This window comes from Paraphaeosphaeria sporulosa, assembly GCF_001642045.1.
Source record: "Paraphaeosphaeria sporulosa strain AP3s5-JAC2a unplaced genomic scaffold CC84scaffold_1, whole genome shotgun sequence".
In the NCBI taxonomy this organism is placed as follows: Eukaryota; Fungi; Ascomycota; class Dothideomycetes; order Pleosporales; family Didymosphaeriaceae; genus Paraphaeosphaeria; species Paraphaeosphaeria sporulosa.
In genome coordinates, this window is record NW_017253360.1 from 4,758,565 (window position 1) to 4,772,700 (window position 14,136).

A 14,136-nucleotide genomic window follows, 5' to 3' on the forward strand; every position below is an offset into this window, starting at 1 on the left:
AGGGAACCTAAGTTATGAACTGTGTCGAGTGTTGATGTGTGCTCTGGTCCCCATGCCTTCTCGTAGCCCTGCAGCGCTCGTTGGTACATCTTCCCTGCCTCGTCTAGCCGTCCTAGGTCTGCATAGAGGGTACCCAAATTATTCACCGTGTTGAGTGTTGATGTGTGCTCTGGTCCCCATACCTTCTCGTAGCCCTGCAGCGCTCGCTGGTACATCTTCTCCGCCCTCTGTCGATCTTCGTCTGCAAGAACGTAGCCTAAACTGTGATATATCCCCTCTTTTAGCATGCCTACACCGGTATCTTCCTCTTTAGACAAGTATACCCTTATCAACCACCCACTCACGCCTAGAGCATGCCCTAACAGTCGTTTCTTCTTCCCCCAGAACTCCGCCTCTGATCTAAACGGAACAGTCAACGCCACTATGCCAGCTGCAATGCAACCAAGAACGTGCTTCTCTTGGCCTTCTACTAGCCGCCCACACCATCGATGCAGCACCGAATGCATTGAATGGCTGTTGCTGCCCTCCCTTGCATCCACGAGCGAGTAGCGCGACAAAAGACCTACCGCCTCAGCGTACGCTAGCTCGTCCTCTGCAGCTTGAGATAGCCACCTTGGCACATCCATTTCTTCAGATAGTCGTGATACAGCGGCAACTAGTTCGTACCAAAGCTCGCCGTGGTCCAGAAATCCCCACAGCTTGAGCAGCCACGCCGCGTCCTCGCTTTCCTTCTTCACTTGTTCGTAGGATATGGTCCACGTCGTCAACATGTTGCGGTCGCCGTACTCCTCTAATGGGAATCTTCCTTGTATATGCATCAGTCTCTCCCAGGTCTTGTCGTAATGCTTAACGTAGGTTGAAGCGGACACGTTAGTCTCCTGCATGTACGAGCCAGCTTGGGTCAGCGCTAGAGGAAGCCCGCTTAGTCGTTCGAGAATCACGTCTGCATCTATCGAGTGAGAATGAGCCTTGCTGTTCTTCAATAACAGGCGGGAATCGTCAACCTTACCCTCAACCATCTTTCCAGCGTTGCTCTCTAGAATGGTTCTCGCCTGCTCCATCCCGACCGCCCCTACCTTGAGCCCCGATCCGAGCCTCTGCAGACTAGCCAGCCGACTAGTGACAAGAATCGACCCACTGTCTGTGCTGGGGAAGTACATTTTCACACTATACGCCTGCGCGTCATTTTTGTCATGGTGGTCGCGGTCGACATTGTCGAAGATTAGCAGCCAATGCTGATTGGTCGCGAGAGACAGCCACCGAAGACACTCGTGCACAGCCACATCGACGTCAACGGTAGGATACCCCAGCACCCCTTTACCATCTGCTGTCAGCTCACCCTGCGGCAGCCTCTGCATCATGCTCGTGAACGACTCTTTTAAGCTAACCTCCGACTCCCCGTCCAGCCAGAAGACGCTGCTAAAACGGCGATGGTGCTTCCGCGCGAACTCGACCGCCAGCTGTGTCTTACCTATGCCACCAAGGCCATGGAGCACGACAACCTTCTGTCGACTGACAGTAGCTGTGTTTTCGAGGAGAAGCTGCTCTAGCGCCTTCATCTCTGCATCACGTTGGATGAACTTGCCCACAGTTGGCACACCTTTAAGATGGAAATCGACCTTGTGCTTGCCGTGGTCTGCCACAACAGTTAACTTCTATTGGGTACCGTCTATGGCTAGGATGCATAGTTACATTGCGATCGCGCCCAGACGAGCTTACGAGATTTGTCGACCATACCCTCTACCACTTCTGCCACCGTCTCAAAGTCTTCCTCCGTTGCGTTTCCAAACTTGTTCATATTGAAGTGGGTGCGTGAGAGCGAGTACTTGCTCGTCGCGTCCGACAGGTCAAGACAACCAGAGCTTTCGGTGACCACAAATCTCTGTGCATGCAGTCAGCCTCGAAATCGTATAACACTCGTTCACACTTACCGTCCGACTTTGTCCGCCTACGATCCTCCCTACGTCGCTGGCCTTGAGCTCGTAGAAGCATGCGACCTGCGTCTTGCTCATCTGGCTCCGCATCTTCTTCAGGAAGCCATCCACCACATCTTGTAAGTACGCGTTCCCTGGCTGCAGCACCTCGAGAGCGGCGGGCTGCACCTGATCGTTGTCGTATTCGCGCCGTGCCGCCTCGAGCATCTCCATCTGGTTCATCCCGCCGGCGCCTCGAAACGGCGTGCCAAAGAAGACGAGACCGGTAGTTGACCGGAATACACCAGGCCACTCGCTCTGGTACTGTTCGGCTTCCAGCAGCATCTACGAAACTTAGCTGCCAGCACGTTACCCAGTCCACTTCGCATCTCACCTTGAGCACGACCAGCCCGCCAAAGCAGTGCGCTATGAACAACAGTGGACGGAATGGGACATCCTGGCATAGTCAGCGGACACACAAAGCTTGCTTGAATGTAATTGCTACCTTTCTCTTCCGCTTCAGGTTCAGCAGTAACCGCTCTGCCACCGTGGACACGCTCTGCTGCATCGCTTCCTTGCCGAACCACTGCGACTCATACCCATATCGCATGATGCGCGCGTTCGGCGCGACCGCCGGTAGCAAGTTTTCGTCGTCGAGCCAGTTGACCCATCGCGGGCTTTCCCTGGTACCCGCATTCTTGCACCAGCTGTCGTCGGGATGCGCGCCAAGGCCGTGAATCGCGACGATGCTAGGCGACCTCCTGTAAGCATGCACAGTCGAACACTGGTGGCGAACGTACTCGATGATCTGGGCAGCTTCTGCCTCTGCTGGTGCCTCGCGGAGTACCTTCAGCCCGATGTCGTCTTCGGTCACTAGCCGGCCCTAGCCCCACATCAGCCTTAGCGTGCGGGACCATCGCGTTACCAGTACCTACCATTGTCTGCTTTCAGCATACAACACAGAAGTGAGACGTGCCAATGCGTAAATTGGAAGACAGCGGCAAAGAGTCGCGCATGCAGTCGATGAGGATAGGATAGGCTGAGACAGCCCGCGCTCTATCGACTTGGCCAGCCTGCAGCAAGGCTGGGGCTGAGCAGGCTGCTGCTAGCTGGAGGTGAGCGCCTCGCGAGGCCTCAGGCGGAAACACGACCCTGGGAACAAAAACGTATCATCCTCATGATTAATCTAACGTGCAGACTTGACCTGTACAAAAATATTTCTCACGATTAGACATGCCTCCGTTCTCGAAAGAAGCCGAGCTCGTGCACGACTACGACCCCGCAGCCAAAAGACCAACAACCGCGACTTTACCAGACTACCCACTGGTCAAGCTGAACGACCCCTCTCAAATAAGAAAGTTCCTTGAGCAGGAACTGTGGTGTAGAGATCTCGAGGCGATGGCACCGCGTCTCTGGATGATGACGACCTTCTCTGGCGCCAACATCAACCCATTGCACCGCCAGCGGGTCAAGGGTCGTGAGATCGTTGTCACGGAAGAACCACGACTACATCTAGTTTGGATCCACAACCGCATCTTCGTAAAGCCACTGCCACGCTATCTGCTGTCGCAGGCATTCTGGAAAACGTTCCTGGAAGAAGGCTCGGACCGAGCGGACTATAGCCAGAGCGATCTGTGCAAGGCGGCGACTGGGTTCCTGCGGACGTACCGCTACTTGATCCAGCACGAGTCTGACTTCTGCATCGCCCAACAAGCCGGCCTCCGCCTCGTGCCCAAGGGCATAGACTGGCTGTCGTTCTGCCGATTGATCTCAGAACTCAGCCATGTCGACGATGCAGCCGTTTCGCAGCGCTACTGCTACGGCGAACTGAGGCTGACACGACTCAACTTCTACGCGCCGCTGCTCCTTCGCAAGTTCCACTTCGAACAGGTGCACGGACAGTACGGAGACTTCTTTGGACGGCTGTATGGGCCTTTGCTCTTCGTGTTCGCTATAGTGTCGACGATTCTAAATTCGATGCAGGTTGCACTTGCAGCTGACCAGCTAGAAGCCTCTCATTGGGAGGCAGTGTGGCACGTGTCTCGATACTTCAGCATGGTCAGTCTTGTGGGAGTGGCGATCATCTCTTTGTGGTTCATACTCCTCTGGCTGTGGATATTCTTAGACGAATGGATCTACACGGCAGGACAAAAGCTAGCGAAGAAACGAGAAGCCCAAAGTACGCCATGTTAAAGAGGCATACAAGTTCATGTGATTACATTGGAGACATAACCAGTTTCGTCTAGAGTTAATTTTTGTCTGAATTCGAGGGTCTGACTGATACATGCTATCTCTACCCTGGTCTGGATTGGCAATGTCTATTCAACACAGTACGTCTTCACGAAATGCCCTTCAGGGGTTGTGTGTCCACACGTCACAGAAGGACTTAATGTACATGTTGACTTCCAGCGCGTCTTCACGAGCATCATCCTCGATCCGCGCGTGAGTCCCTCTGCTTGCCTCTGCGGCATCGGCGTCGACGTCTCCTCTTCGTCTGGCACCGAAATTTATCAAAGCCAATCTCGCCTACTGTGCCCCTTCCTGGGCCAATTGTCGATATGCCACAGGCCTTCCTCTGTTCCCTTCATAGCGCGGGTATGTTTGTCTGGTGGACTCGCGGACTGCGGGCTCCGGTTGAAGAAGACGGACCCGCCCGGGATGCCAGCCTCGCAAGTGGCTATTCTGAGGCTCTTGCTCAGGATGCCTTCGCGTGATGTCTGTCCATCCACGGACCAAAATTGGCAGGTCAACAGCGACTCCATCTGTAGTGCAACACATCGTAACTCGACACACGTCGTCTGCTACAAACCTGGACAATCACCGACTCACCGCCGCCTCTCCAAAGCTCATACCCTCGACCTCCGAAGCAGGCGTTGACATGTTGGAGGTCGTGCTAGATCCCCTACTCGTCGTATACGCCAGCGATGTCTCGCTCGAAGACTCTTGCTCTAGCATGAAGATACTTTCATACATCGGTGCAAACTCCCTCGACGGCTCCCGCGGCGCATACGGTGGCAGGGGCTCGTCTTCCTCCTCCTCTTCCAGCACACCAGGCAACAGGTCACGTGGCACTCGCGGGAGGATTTCCAACAGCGTCGTACACCGCACCGTGAACTCCCTGCCTTCGTACTTGAGCCCCACGGATACGGAGAGGTCATACCGGCGCGTGATGGTGTACGTCTTGAAGCTGGGGACGCATTCTGTGTCCTCTAAAAGGCGAAAGTTGTGCGCGAGCTTGGCTTTGGTGTTGAAAGGCAGGGGTTTCGCGAGGTTGGATTTGGAGAGGCAGGTTACGCGCTTGCACTCGATGTCTTCAGGGGACGTGGCGGACTGACCGCACATGGACGTTGTGTGGGTGCTTATCTTCACGGTGACGCAGTCGAGGGTGCATTGGGAGGCTTGAAAGTTGGGTGCGGGTGAGGCGTCTTCGAGAGAGAGGTAGAGCGGGATATTTTGGCCGGGCGCGATTGTCTCTGGGTGGTGGAGGGTTGGGACGATCCGGGGCCCAGTGGCGCTCGAGGAGCGGCGGGAGAGCTTGGACATGGCTTTGTCCATGGCGGTTCGGCTGTCAGAAAGAGGCTTCCAGATCTGGGCGTAGAGGACACGCGAGTGGGCTTGTGGTTCCAACTGTATGTTGTCGGGAGTTGGGTGATACGGAAGCATCTCTTGGGTCTCTAGTGGTCTGTGACTTCCTCCCCTGACAAGTGTCGCTCGAAGGCAGTATGCTACGACCGCCTGACCACCGGACGTATCCGTTTGGAAGGATGGTGGCAGTGGGTGAGGGCTCTTGAGGTACTTTGGCCCATGTTGCCATTTTGAAAATCGCGGTACCGTCAATTCGGGAAACTTGAAATCGAAGGTCCGAGATTCCTTATTCGATGCAAGTTCGCTTCCCGATAGTAGGTCTTGTTCGAACTTGAACAACTGAACGCGTTCTTGATACCTCTGCATTGGCGCCGTGGCGTCAGCACGGTGTGGAGTGTAGACTGGCCGGTTCGTGGTAGTTATGCAGACGCCCGAGAAGCTGATTTTGAGTGCTACAACGTCCTCCTCATGCTCAACTCCCAGTATAACTCTTCCAGTGACTTTGTCTCCGCGACGGTACACTCTTGCGTCGCCATCGACGAGGATACGCAAGTCAGGCACCATGTTGTCCACAGATCTGCGAATATGCAGGGTTCAGCCGTATATGAATAACGAGCACTAATCCCCAAACCCTTGAGGTTGATGCGATAGGACGCCCTTATCGGTATAGTCGGCTGGCTAGGGAGAACGTTTACCGGGACCATTCAGCCCGCCAAGCAATGTGGGATTTCTTGGGCCGCAGGAAAAGGAACAGAATGAGGGAGGTGAGAAGCCGCCCGAATCTTGGAAAGCGGCCTGGATACTTTTACCTGCAGTTAAATGGCGGAAGCTGGACCCTGGAAGGCGGCGTGACAGGTACTGGGTCAGCCTCGTAGTCACCCAAGGGAAAGGAAACGGGCAAATCGCCCCCCTAAAGTGCATGAGGGCGAGGGAGGTATGACGGCAGCTTGCCCTCATTGTGACTGGGAAAGCCATGGTAATCCAATCGAAGGTCCTGCGTTGTCCTACGTGCTTCACCATGGTGTCCCCAGCGGGTACTTTCGGTCACACTGGGCAGTTGCGCCGGGGCCGGTCCGAAATGCCTCATGACTACGATAGTTGTAGAACGAAGCCTGTGTTTATCTCGACCGCACCCCATCGGTGCTGAGTACGCTGCAGCCAAGAAGCGGGTGACCTCTTGGCCCAGGGCCTGGATCTGCCACACAGCTGGCGACCCTCCGAAGGTAGGCGGCGGGCACTGATGGCTCTCGGCGAGGGCCGCTAATGCTTCTGAGATTCAGCAGCTGGAGATGCTGGATGTCTGCGGTGGGCCCGGAAGCGTGGCTCAAGGTGCAGGCAGCCCCATAGCCCCATAGTTGAGCGACGACGCGCATATGGTGTGCGGGCGGGATACTATCGAGGGTGGGGGCACATGTACCCGGTGCAGAAAGTCTCGGGCCAAGCCACGCGCGAAGCGCCAGACATGTAGGCATGCATGAGTGCGACCTGATTGGGGAGGGAGACAAGGCCACATCATGTGTACTGTATAGGCGAGAATCGGATGACTTCAGTCACTCAAGCTTGTTTGAGGGCATCGGCATGCTGCCTGGGTAGAAAATGGCAGAAGACGACCAATCGGCAGCAACAGCCGACGTGAATTACACGTCTGCGACGGGCTCAACAAGCATTTTGCATGTTGATCAATGAATCTGCGAGCTTCGAAATGAGATGAATGTGCACGTGCAGGGAGTGGCGACGCGAAATCGCCAAGGACACCGACGCGCTCTCACGCGTCGACTCGGTGGGTGCTGGCTGGGTGGATCTGCGGAGAGCCTTGACGCTACCGCAATCGATCGCAAGATCACAATTCACCAGACTCTCCACACCCACGATGCCCCCCAGAAAGAGCAATGTCTCGACTGCAGCCGCAGAAGACTCTCCGAAACCTCCACCCAAAGCAGCAAGAGACGAAGACGACGGCCTCAGCGTAGAGGTATGCGCCCGCGCTCGTGCTGCTCCGCAAAAAAGCTGACCATGCACTGCAGGACCTTAACCTCCCCAAGTCGATTGTGCAGCGGCTGGCAAAGGGCGTTCTCCCGCCGAACACGCAGATCCAGAAAGATGCGCTGCTTGCCATGTCCAAGGGCGCGACCGTATTCGTGAACTACCTCACGTCGACGTATGCGACTTCTTCTCTTGAAAGCAAGTACCTGTAAACTGACAGGACATGCAGCGCCGCCGAGCATGCCGCCCGCAGCGGCAAGAAGACCGTCATGCCTAAGGATGTCTTCGACGCACTGCAAGAGCTGGAGTTTGACTTCATGCTGCAGCGGGTCGAAGCCGAAGTCCACAAGTTCACCTCGATACAGGCCGACAAGCGCAATACGTACCGGAAGAAGGTGCGCGAGGAGAAGAAGGCAGCCAAGGGCGAGCCGACCAACGGGGCCGCCGAAGACGAACAGCCGCCCACGAAGAGGGCGAGGAGGTCGGACGGTGCCGCAGGCGCGCCGTCGGATGAGGATGATGTGGATGAGACAGTGGAAGACGTCGAGCAGGAGGACGAGGACGTCGAGGACGACGAGGTAGACGAGGAAGCGCCCGAGGAGGAGCCCACCGAGGACCTGCTGGAAGAGAGGGAGAAAGAGGCATCAGACGATGACATGGCGGATGGAGACGAGAGCGACTGAGGGCGGCTAGGAACGGTGCATGGGCTGGCGTTTGCTGGTGTTTGGTACAGGTCACAATATCCACAAGTGAAGGCATTGTTTGGATCATGGCATTGCATTCTTGGAGGGCACTCCTTTGCAGACTATCTATGAGTCTGCATCAACGTGGTAGCTAGGCCTCACGTCCCTATATGATGCGGCCAATGTTCGGCATGATCTTGAGGCTCGCTTGGAGCACTTCCCTGGGCCTTCGACGCCGCCTCGATGCTCGTCGAGCACAGGCGTCTTCTCTCATTCCGTCACATCATGGATGCATGTCGTGTCGCGCGGGTCTAAGCGAAGTCGCTTCAACGCTTCGAGTTCAGGTTCATGGGCACAGAGGGCTTGAGCGGGTCGCCGTAGCGAGCTGAACAGACATATCAGCGAGGCGCCAGGACGCTGGGAAAACAGCTTACCCTTGACCATGGAGCCCTTGTCGACGACGGCCTCGAGCGCCCTCGCCTCCTCCTCCCTCGCGCGGTTGCTCTTCCACTCGTAACCCGGCGCCTCGTCTGGACTGGACCACTGGTAGCCCGTCGCCGAGTCGGTCTGCACGGGGCCCGACTTCTTGTCGCCGCTGCCGCCGGCGGGCGCGGCACTCGCAACTGAAGAGGGGTGAGCACGCTTGCCGTTTGCATTGATCATCGAGGGAGCACCACCAGCGAGCGCAGAGAGGCTCTCCTCGGGGAGGCGGCCCTGCGAGTTGGGCGGGGATAGCTCGGAGGCGGGGCCCGGCGCGTACGAGGCGGCGTTGCGCGGCGTCGAGGGCGCGTCGCCGTCGCCGGGAAAGAGGTCGTCGTCGGCAGCGTCGAGCTCGGGCGACGAGTGCATCGTCGAGTCGCCGTCTGCATCTGCGTGGGTGCGCGGCGGCGTTAGAGACGTCCATTTGGTGCGTTTGCGGGGCACGCGAGCATGCATGGTGCAGGGCATGCGGGAGCGCAGGAGGGGCAGCGTTGTGGTTTACCTGACATGGTGAGAGCTTGATGCTGCGCGTGCAGTGTCTTTGGGTTGCGGGTTCCCGTGCAAGATGCTGGCGCAACAGGCAGTGGGGCGTCGAGGCAGCAGCTGTGATTGATACGGAGCTTGGGGCTACCTGGTAGCTCCGGGTATTAGCGACAGTTCCCGGCCCTGCATCCAACGTCGGCCTGCTGCTGCCCCTCGTCGACTTTTGGATGTCCACGCTTCACGCCAATTCCTGCGCGCTCAACACACCAGAGCCGGCTATCTCTGATCCCCGCATACTCTAGCGTACATAGAACGCGTGCGACTGGACGCTCCGCAATTTCGATACCCTTCTCCTCTCCGCCTGAACTCGCGACTGCTGCACGAAAATGCCCCCCAAACCACGCGCATTGGCTGACGCGTGGGATGATGACTGGGAGTCGCTCGCCGACGTACGCTGTCCGGAATTGCAGTGTCTGGCGCGCATGTAGCTGACGCTGAGCAGAAGGAAGTAGATGCCCAACAGAAGAACGAGCCCGCGCCCAAAGTCAAATTGTCCCAGAAGGAGCGCAGAGCGCAGCATGCAGAGCAGCAGAAAATGCTGTGGGACTCGGCGTAGGTACGCCCGGTCCCAGAGGATGTGTCCTGAAACTGACGCCATGTCATCCAGAGAGAACCCCGAGCCTATGCTTTTCCTCGATGCCCGCAACAACGTACCCGTAGCTCCCCAGGCCACCTTCAAGCCTGCAGTGACGCTGCTGGCCCGCAAACCGAAAGCTCCCGCCGGCATGGCGGGCCTGACCTTGGACGACGACGATAGCGAAGAGGAGCGCCGGAAGAAAAGCGAGGCCGAGTTCGAGGAGCGGAAAGCTCGCGCACAGAAGGAGCGCGCAGAGAAAGAGCGAAGGTATGCCGAGGCCCGCGATCGCATATTCGGCAAGGACGCAAACTCGGACGAGTCCCGTGGCGCCTCACCACGTCGAGCTGGGAAGGGCAGAGGAGGTCGCGGTGGACGCGACAGTCAGCCGCGATCAAGCAACGAGCAGTCTCCAGCCAGGCCCTCGGCCTCGCGCCAATTGTTCGAGCCAGCATACTCTCCAAAACCAGGATCGAAATTTGTCCAGAGGCAGGATGGCAGCACCAGCCGGCCAAGCACGCCCAACGACCAGGAGAAGCCAGTCCGCGAACCCCGTGGGCCCCAAGCAACAGGCAGAGGTGGAAGAGGATTCGCTCCTAGGGGCAATCGAACCGGCACTGTGTCGTGATCGCTCCGCGGTGCCGCGCTTTCTCAATACAGCTTCCTGCATTGCTGTCCCCTCATTCCAGCGCTCCCCAGGATCGGGCACACGCTCCTCACAATAACGGTTGACTAACAAAAACCGCATACGCAGCTTTCATTGGCTGTCAAAATTGACTTTACCATCACGCCTTCTTCCAACATCATGAGGCGGCGGAGCTCTCCACATTCCTACTTTTCGCACAGAGTTTGCCTATTGGCCGACGATCGCCAGGAACACATTGGAGAAGAGCGGCCCATGGTTCCGCTCATCACGAGTAATGTTTGAGGAAGCATCCCGTCCTCCAAATTATACCCCATTAGATCGTCTGCTCGATAGACGCCAGCGATTGCAATGCAGGAGTTGGCTTACCATGACCAAGCATGGAAGCAACGGCATGTTCCTACGATAGTATCCAGCTTGGGATCTTCCACTCTCCGGTTTAAAGAGCCATCGCCCTCGGAGGCACCAGCACCACGGAATGTAGAGCATCCTTACGTCCAACGACCCCTCAAGGAAAAATGCTTCGCGTCGCCGACGCGTCTAAACAGATGAAAACATCCGTCATTTATATGCCAGCCTCAAACTGCTGGTACTTATAGGCATACAGTCCCTGTCGGTGCTTGATCGTTGGGCAGTCCTTCGCTAGGGTCACTCATTTTACATACACTCTTTATCTTACAACGCTCGCTAGTCGGTTGATTCGACTCCACGCCCATCATGAAGATGAATCTGATGATCGCCACGGCCATCTTGGCCTGGTGCGAATCCGTTGACGCGGCGCCTCGTCCCCAGGTCCCCGGCCTCGTGCCTCTCGTTCTTGCTGCTGGTACGACCTCTGGTACGGGTACGTCAGTTCGCTCTACTCGACGGACATGGCGCTTATTGTGATATAGCTGCTAGCCCGACCTCTGCTGACGCTGTTGTTCCAGGAGGTCTCGCCGTTGCGAAGCCCTTAGTACCTGGCATCCCACTTCCACCTCTTCCTATTCCTGGTCTACCTGGTGTACCCCCTGTCGCTCCCGGTACGTGAAGTCCACAATTCCGAAAGTCTATCAAATCTCCCAAAAGCTGGTCACTCAAGTCGCGTCTCCTACGCATCATTGTCGATTGCGTGTCTCGTCGTCTGATTGGTACGACGGAGCTTTCTACAGACACTAACATGCATTTGTACTTTAGGTCTGACTCTCCCGGCACCCGCGCCACTTGGTTTCCCACCAGTTCCCCTTCTCATTCCGAACCTCCCCTCGCCTCTGCCCAAGCTCCCAGTAGTCGACCTGCCCATCCCAGCCGTACCCAAGGTGCCAGGTCCAGGTGATGTCCCTGCTCTTCCCATTTCTCTTCCTCCCGTGGATGCCGACTCCGTTGACTCCTACGTCAAGGTCGGCAAGATCGTCCTCTCCAACATCCTCAACCTCCTTTGGCAAGGCGCGAAAGCGGCAAAGATCCCCGGCCTGGAGATCCCCGCCATCTCCGTCCCGGCTGTGCCTGTCAAGAACGCGACTCTTCCCGTTGTTGCGGCTCCTGCTCTGAAGAAGCGTCAGGTTGCTGTGTCTTCGTCGGCCAGACCGGCCACTGCGACACCTGCCGTGGGTCTCCCTCTCGTCGGCGGTCTTACCAGTGGCCTCACGAGCAACCTCCCCCTCGTCGGCGGCTTGACGAGCGGCTTGACTGGCGGGTCCTCGCCCCTCGCTGGTGTGACTAACACGGTCTCCGGTGTCACCGGCAGCCTCCCCGTCGTCGGCGGCTTGACGAGCGGCCTGACTGGCGGATCCTCCCCCGTCTCTGGCGTACTTAACACAGTCTCCGGTGTTACGAACAGCCTTCCTGTCGTCGGTGGTCTTACCGGCGGCCTCACTGGCGGTGCTAGTGACCCCTTGAGCGCCGTCGGTGGTGTGGTTGGAACTGTTGCCAACACCGTAGGAAGCGGTAAGTGAATAGAACATGCATCCGCTCGAAAATTTATCCTAATCTAACGGATTCAGTGCCCGTCGTAGGAGGTGCCGTTGCCCCAGTTTTAGGTGCCGTTGGTGGCTCGACCTCTGGTAACCCGCTCGGTGCAGTGGGAGGCGCTGTATCTGGTGCACTAGGAACTGTTGGTCAAGTCGCTGGTAGCGTTCCCGTCGTCGGTGGAGCTGTCCAGGGTGCTGTAAATACGGTCGGACAGGCTGTCAACAGCGCTCTGCTCGGCCCGTACCCCCTTAACCAGGGAGTAAGCATTCACCACTCCACACTGACAACGATTGCTAAGTACTGACATAGGTTCCCGGATCCGACCCTGTCGGTGGACTGTCTGTCTCCATCATTGCGACTCTGCTTAGTCTTTTGAAGAAGGACCCTCTGTCCCTCTTTGGTGGTGGCCTCGGTGGCATCGGTGGTCTCATCAAGCGCGACCTTCCAGCATTGGCCGACCAACTCGAGATCGAGAAGCGTTCGCTCTCTCATGCACACAAGAAGCGCCAGCTGTCACTTCCTTCGCTTTCTACTGGCGTTCCAGGTGTTGGCGTCGGTGCCCTGCCCCTCAGCGGCGTTCCTGGTACGTATCTCATGCTACCTCGCAGCGCGCACATCGCTAAACACACCCCCAGGCGTCTCCCCAGACATCTCCTTCCTCGTCGGCTCCATCGCCAAGAACATCGCCGTCCCTGGCGGCAAGGGCCTCGGCAGCGTCACAGGCAACATCCTCAGCGTGCTCAACGGCGTCGTCCCCAACTTTCTCTTCAAGCTGCCCGTCGTCCAGGACTCCGTTCCGACCTTCGGCTGCCTCCAGCTCCTCTCTTCCATCAACCCAACCAAGTTTGGCTCACTCGCTGACCTCACCAACCTCGCTGCGCTCTCGACGGCTGCGAACGGCATTTCTTCTGGCGATCTCGCGTTCATCAGGACGCTCCCCTCGACTGCTGATCCGTCGAATCTCATTACCACTATTACTACGCTTACTGACAACATCCTCTCGCTTCCGGGCAACGTTGCCAACCTCAAGGCTGCGGTGGCGGTATTGTGCCTGAAGAACCTCGGTCTCGCTGTTCCCGGCCTCTAAATCACTCGTCTGCCTGTCTCTCCGGGTCTACTGACCTTGAAGATGTGAAGGAGGCCTCAGAACCAGAATCACTGGCTGACGTTATGGACGGCGACGTGTAACTTCTACGGAGACGATGGTTGTGGATCAACTTATCTTGCATTATCATGCTGAGTTTCCTTGACTTGCCATGAACGACATTAGGTAGCTAGCTTTTTGTAGTCGTCATGCTATTAGCTTTCCTACGCGTCTGGTGCTGTGCGTGTTTGCAATGCACGGAACAAGCTGCCGGGTTTCACACTCGTACGTCTGTCGTCACCAAGAGCTGTTGGACCTCTCGCGCTTCTCACCAGGCTCTTCTCAATTGCCACGCGTACCCTACCGTGTGAGCACATATCGTGTAGCTACCGGACTTCAGCGAAGCGTCTCCGGAAACCATAGTTCTCCGAATATGTGGTTCTCTTCCTCATCTTTCGGAGACATGGCGTTCGGCTCGACATTTCGGCATGCACGCCTCGGAGAATTGAGTGTCTCCTAGAGAAATGACTGAGTTGTCCGCAAATTGCGGAGGACTGGGGAGCTCCTGAACGTTGGTGACTTTGTCCGCATAGTGATACTTTCCGGGGATTTCGACTCAACTTGCAAGTAACCCAACGTAACGACGGCAGTCCCGAGGTCGAGACCTAGCACGACTGTTGCCAAGAAAATTACAACCT

The 14,136-nt window shown here is 57.0% G+C and overlaps 8 protein-coding genes across 8 annotated transcripts in view; 4 read left to right on the forward strand and 4 right to left on the reverse strand.

Moving 5' to 3' along the window:
* CC84DRAFT_1136099 (TPR-like protein) overlaps positions 1-1,634 on the reverse strand; it is a gene marked incomplete at its 3' end in the record, with an annotated part of 3,373 nt that extends 1,739 nt beyond the window's left edge. Inside the window, exons 1-2 of the mRNA XM_018176087.1 lie at positions 1,010-1,634; positions 8-949 (exon numbers count right to left, since the gene is read on the reverse strand). Of these exons, the coding sequence (XP_018043297.1) occupies positions 8-949; positions 1,010-1,559 (1,492 nt within the window). The 5' untranslated portion in view covers positions 1,560-1,634. The remainder of the gene's footprint in view (positions 1-7; positions 950-1,009) is intronic.
* Positions 1,635-1,847: 213 nt separating this feature from the next.
* CC84DRAFT_1227673 (uncharacterized protein) lies at positions 1,848-2,949 on the reverse strand (the record flags this gene model as incomplete). Its single annotated transcript, XM_018183621.1, has 5 exons — positions 2,849-2,949; positions 2,714-2,796; positions 2,419-2,662; positions 2,308-2,370; positions 1,848-2,258 (listed from the first exon to the last, which is right to left on the reverse strand). Exons 1-5 carry the CDS (start codon positions 2,849-2,851, stop codon positions 1,848-1,850), a joined length of 804 nt encoding a protein of 267 aa, XP_018043298.1. The 5' UTR covers positions 2,852-2,949.
* Positions 2,899-4,228, forward strand: CC84DRAFT_1160179 (uncharacterized protein). The gene has a single exon (XM_018177428.1). It carries the CDS (start codon positions 3,147-3,149, stop codon positions 4,104-4,106), a length of 960 nt encoding a protein of 319 aa, XP_018043299.1. The 5' UTR covers positions 2,899-3,146; the 3' UTR covers positions 4,107-4,228.
* Positions 4,229-4,418: 190 nt separating this feature from the next.
* Positions 4,419-6,339, reverse strand: CC84DRAFT_166163 (uncharacterized protein). Its single transcript, XM_018185444.1, has one exon. It carries the CDS (start codon positions 6,060-6,062, stop codon positions 4,731-4,733), a length of 1,332 nt encoding a protein of 443 aa, XP_018043300.1. The 5' UTR covers positions 6,063-6,339; the 3' UTR covers positions 4,419-4,730.
* A 1,029-nt stretch (positions 6,340-7,368) lies between these two features.
* Positions 7,369-8,164, forward strand: CC84DRAFT_1080491 (histone-fold-containing protein; the record flags this gene model as incomplete). Its single annotated transcript, XM_018173897.1, has 3 exons — positions 7,369-7,464; positions 7,523-7,656; positions 7,711-8,164. The coding sequence occupies 3 exons, from the start codon at positions 7,369-7,371 to the stop codon at positions 8,162-8,164; spliced, it is 684 nt and encodes a 227-aa protein (XP_018043301.1).
* Positions 8,165-8,237: 73 nt separating this feature from the next.
* On the reverse strand, positions 8,238-9,238 carry CC84DRAFT_1160181 (uncharacterized protein). Its single transcript, XM_018177429.1, has 2 exons — positions 8,599-9,238; positions 8,238-8,549 (listed from the first exon to the last, which is right to left on the reverse strand). The coding sequence occupies exons 1-2, from the start codon at positions 9,098-9,100 to the stop codon at positions 8,491-8,493; spliced, it is 561 nt and encodes a 186-aa protein (XP_018043302.1). The 5' UTR covers positions 9,101-9,238; the 3' UTR covers positions 8,238-8,490.
* Positions 9,239-9,513: 275 nt separating this feature from the next.
* CC84DRAFT_1212417 (uncharacterized protein) lies at positions 9,514-10,389 on the forward strand (the record flags this gene model as incomplete). The annotated part of the gene is made up of 3 exons (XM_018182452.1): positions 9,514-9,576; positions 9,630-9,739; positions 9,795-10,389. 3 exons carry the CDS (start codon positions 9,514-9,516, stop codon positions 10,387-10,389), a joined length of 768 nt encoding a protein of 255 aa, XP_018043303.1.
* Positions 10,390-11,039: 650 nt separating this feature from the next.
* On the forward strand, positions 11,040-13,636 carry CC84DRAFT_166284 (uncharacterized protein). The gene is made up of 6 exons (XM_018185445.1): positions 11,040-11,248; positions 11,298-11,426; positions 11,581-12,330; positions 12,387-12,613; positions 12,664-12,937; positions 12,990-13,636. The coding sequence occupies exons 1-6, from the start codon at positions 11,122-11,124 to the stop codon at positions 13,439-13,441; spliced, it is 1,959 nt and encodes a 652-aa protein (XP_018043304.1). The 5' UTR covers positions 11,040-11,121; the 3' UTR covers positions 13,442-13,636.
* Positions 13,637-14,136: the final 500 nt, after the last annotated feature.

Coding starts and splice junctions, on each gene's coding strand:
- CC84DRAFT_1160179 (XM_018177428.1), top strand. CDS start 3,147: ATGCCTCCGTTCTCGAAAGAAGCCGAGCTCGTGCACGACTACGACCCC.
- CC84DRAFT_166163 (XM_018185444.1), bottom strand. CDS start 6,062: ATGGTGCCTGACTTGCGTATCCTCGTCGATGGCGACGCAAGAGTGTAC.
- CC84DRAFT_1160181 (XM_018177429.1), bottom strand. CDS start 9,100: ATGCATGCTCGCGTGCCCCGCAAACGCACCAAATGGACGTCTCTAACG. Junction 8,550..8,598: donor CAAGGGCTCCATGGTCAAGG/GTAAGCTGTTTT, acceptor ATGTCTGTTCAG/CTCGCTACGGCGACCCGCTC.
- CC84DRAFT_166284 (XM_018185445.1), top strand. CDS start 11,122: ATGAAGATGAATCTGATGATCGCCACGGCCATCTTGGCCTGGTGCGAA. Junction 12,331..12,386: donor TGCCAACACCGTAGGAAGCG/GTAAGTGAATAG, acceptor TAACGGATTCAG/TGCCCGTCGTAGGAGGTGCC. Junction 12,614..12,663: donor CGTACCCCCTTAACCAGGGA/GTAAGCATTCAC, acceptor GTACTGACATAG/GTTCCCGGATCCGACCCTGT.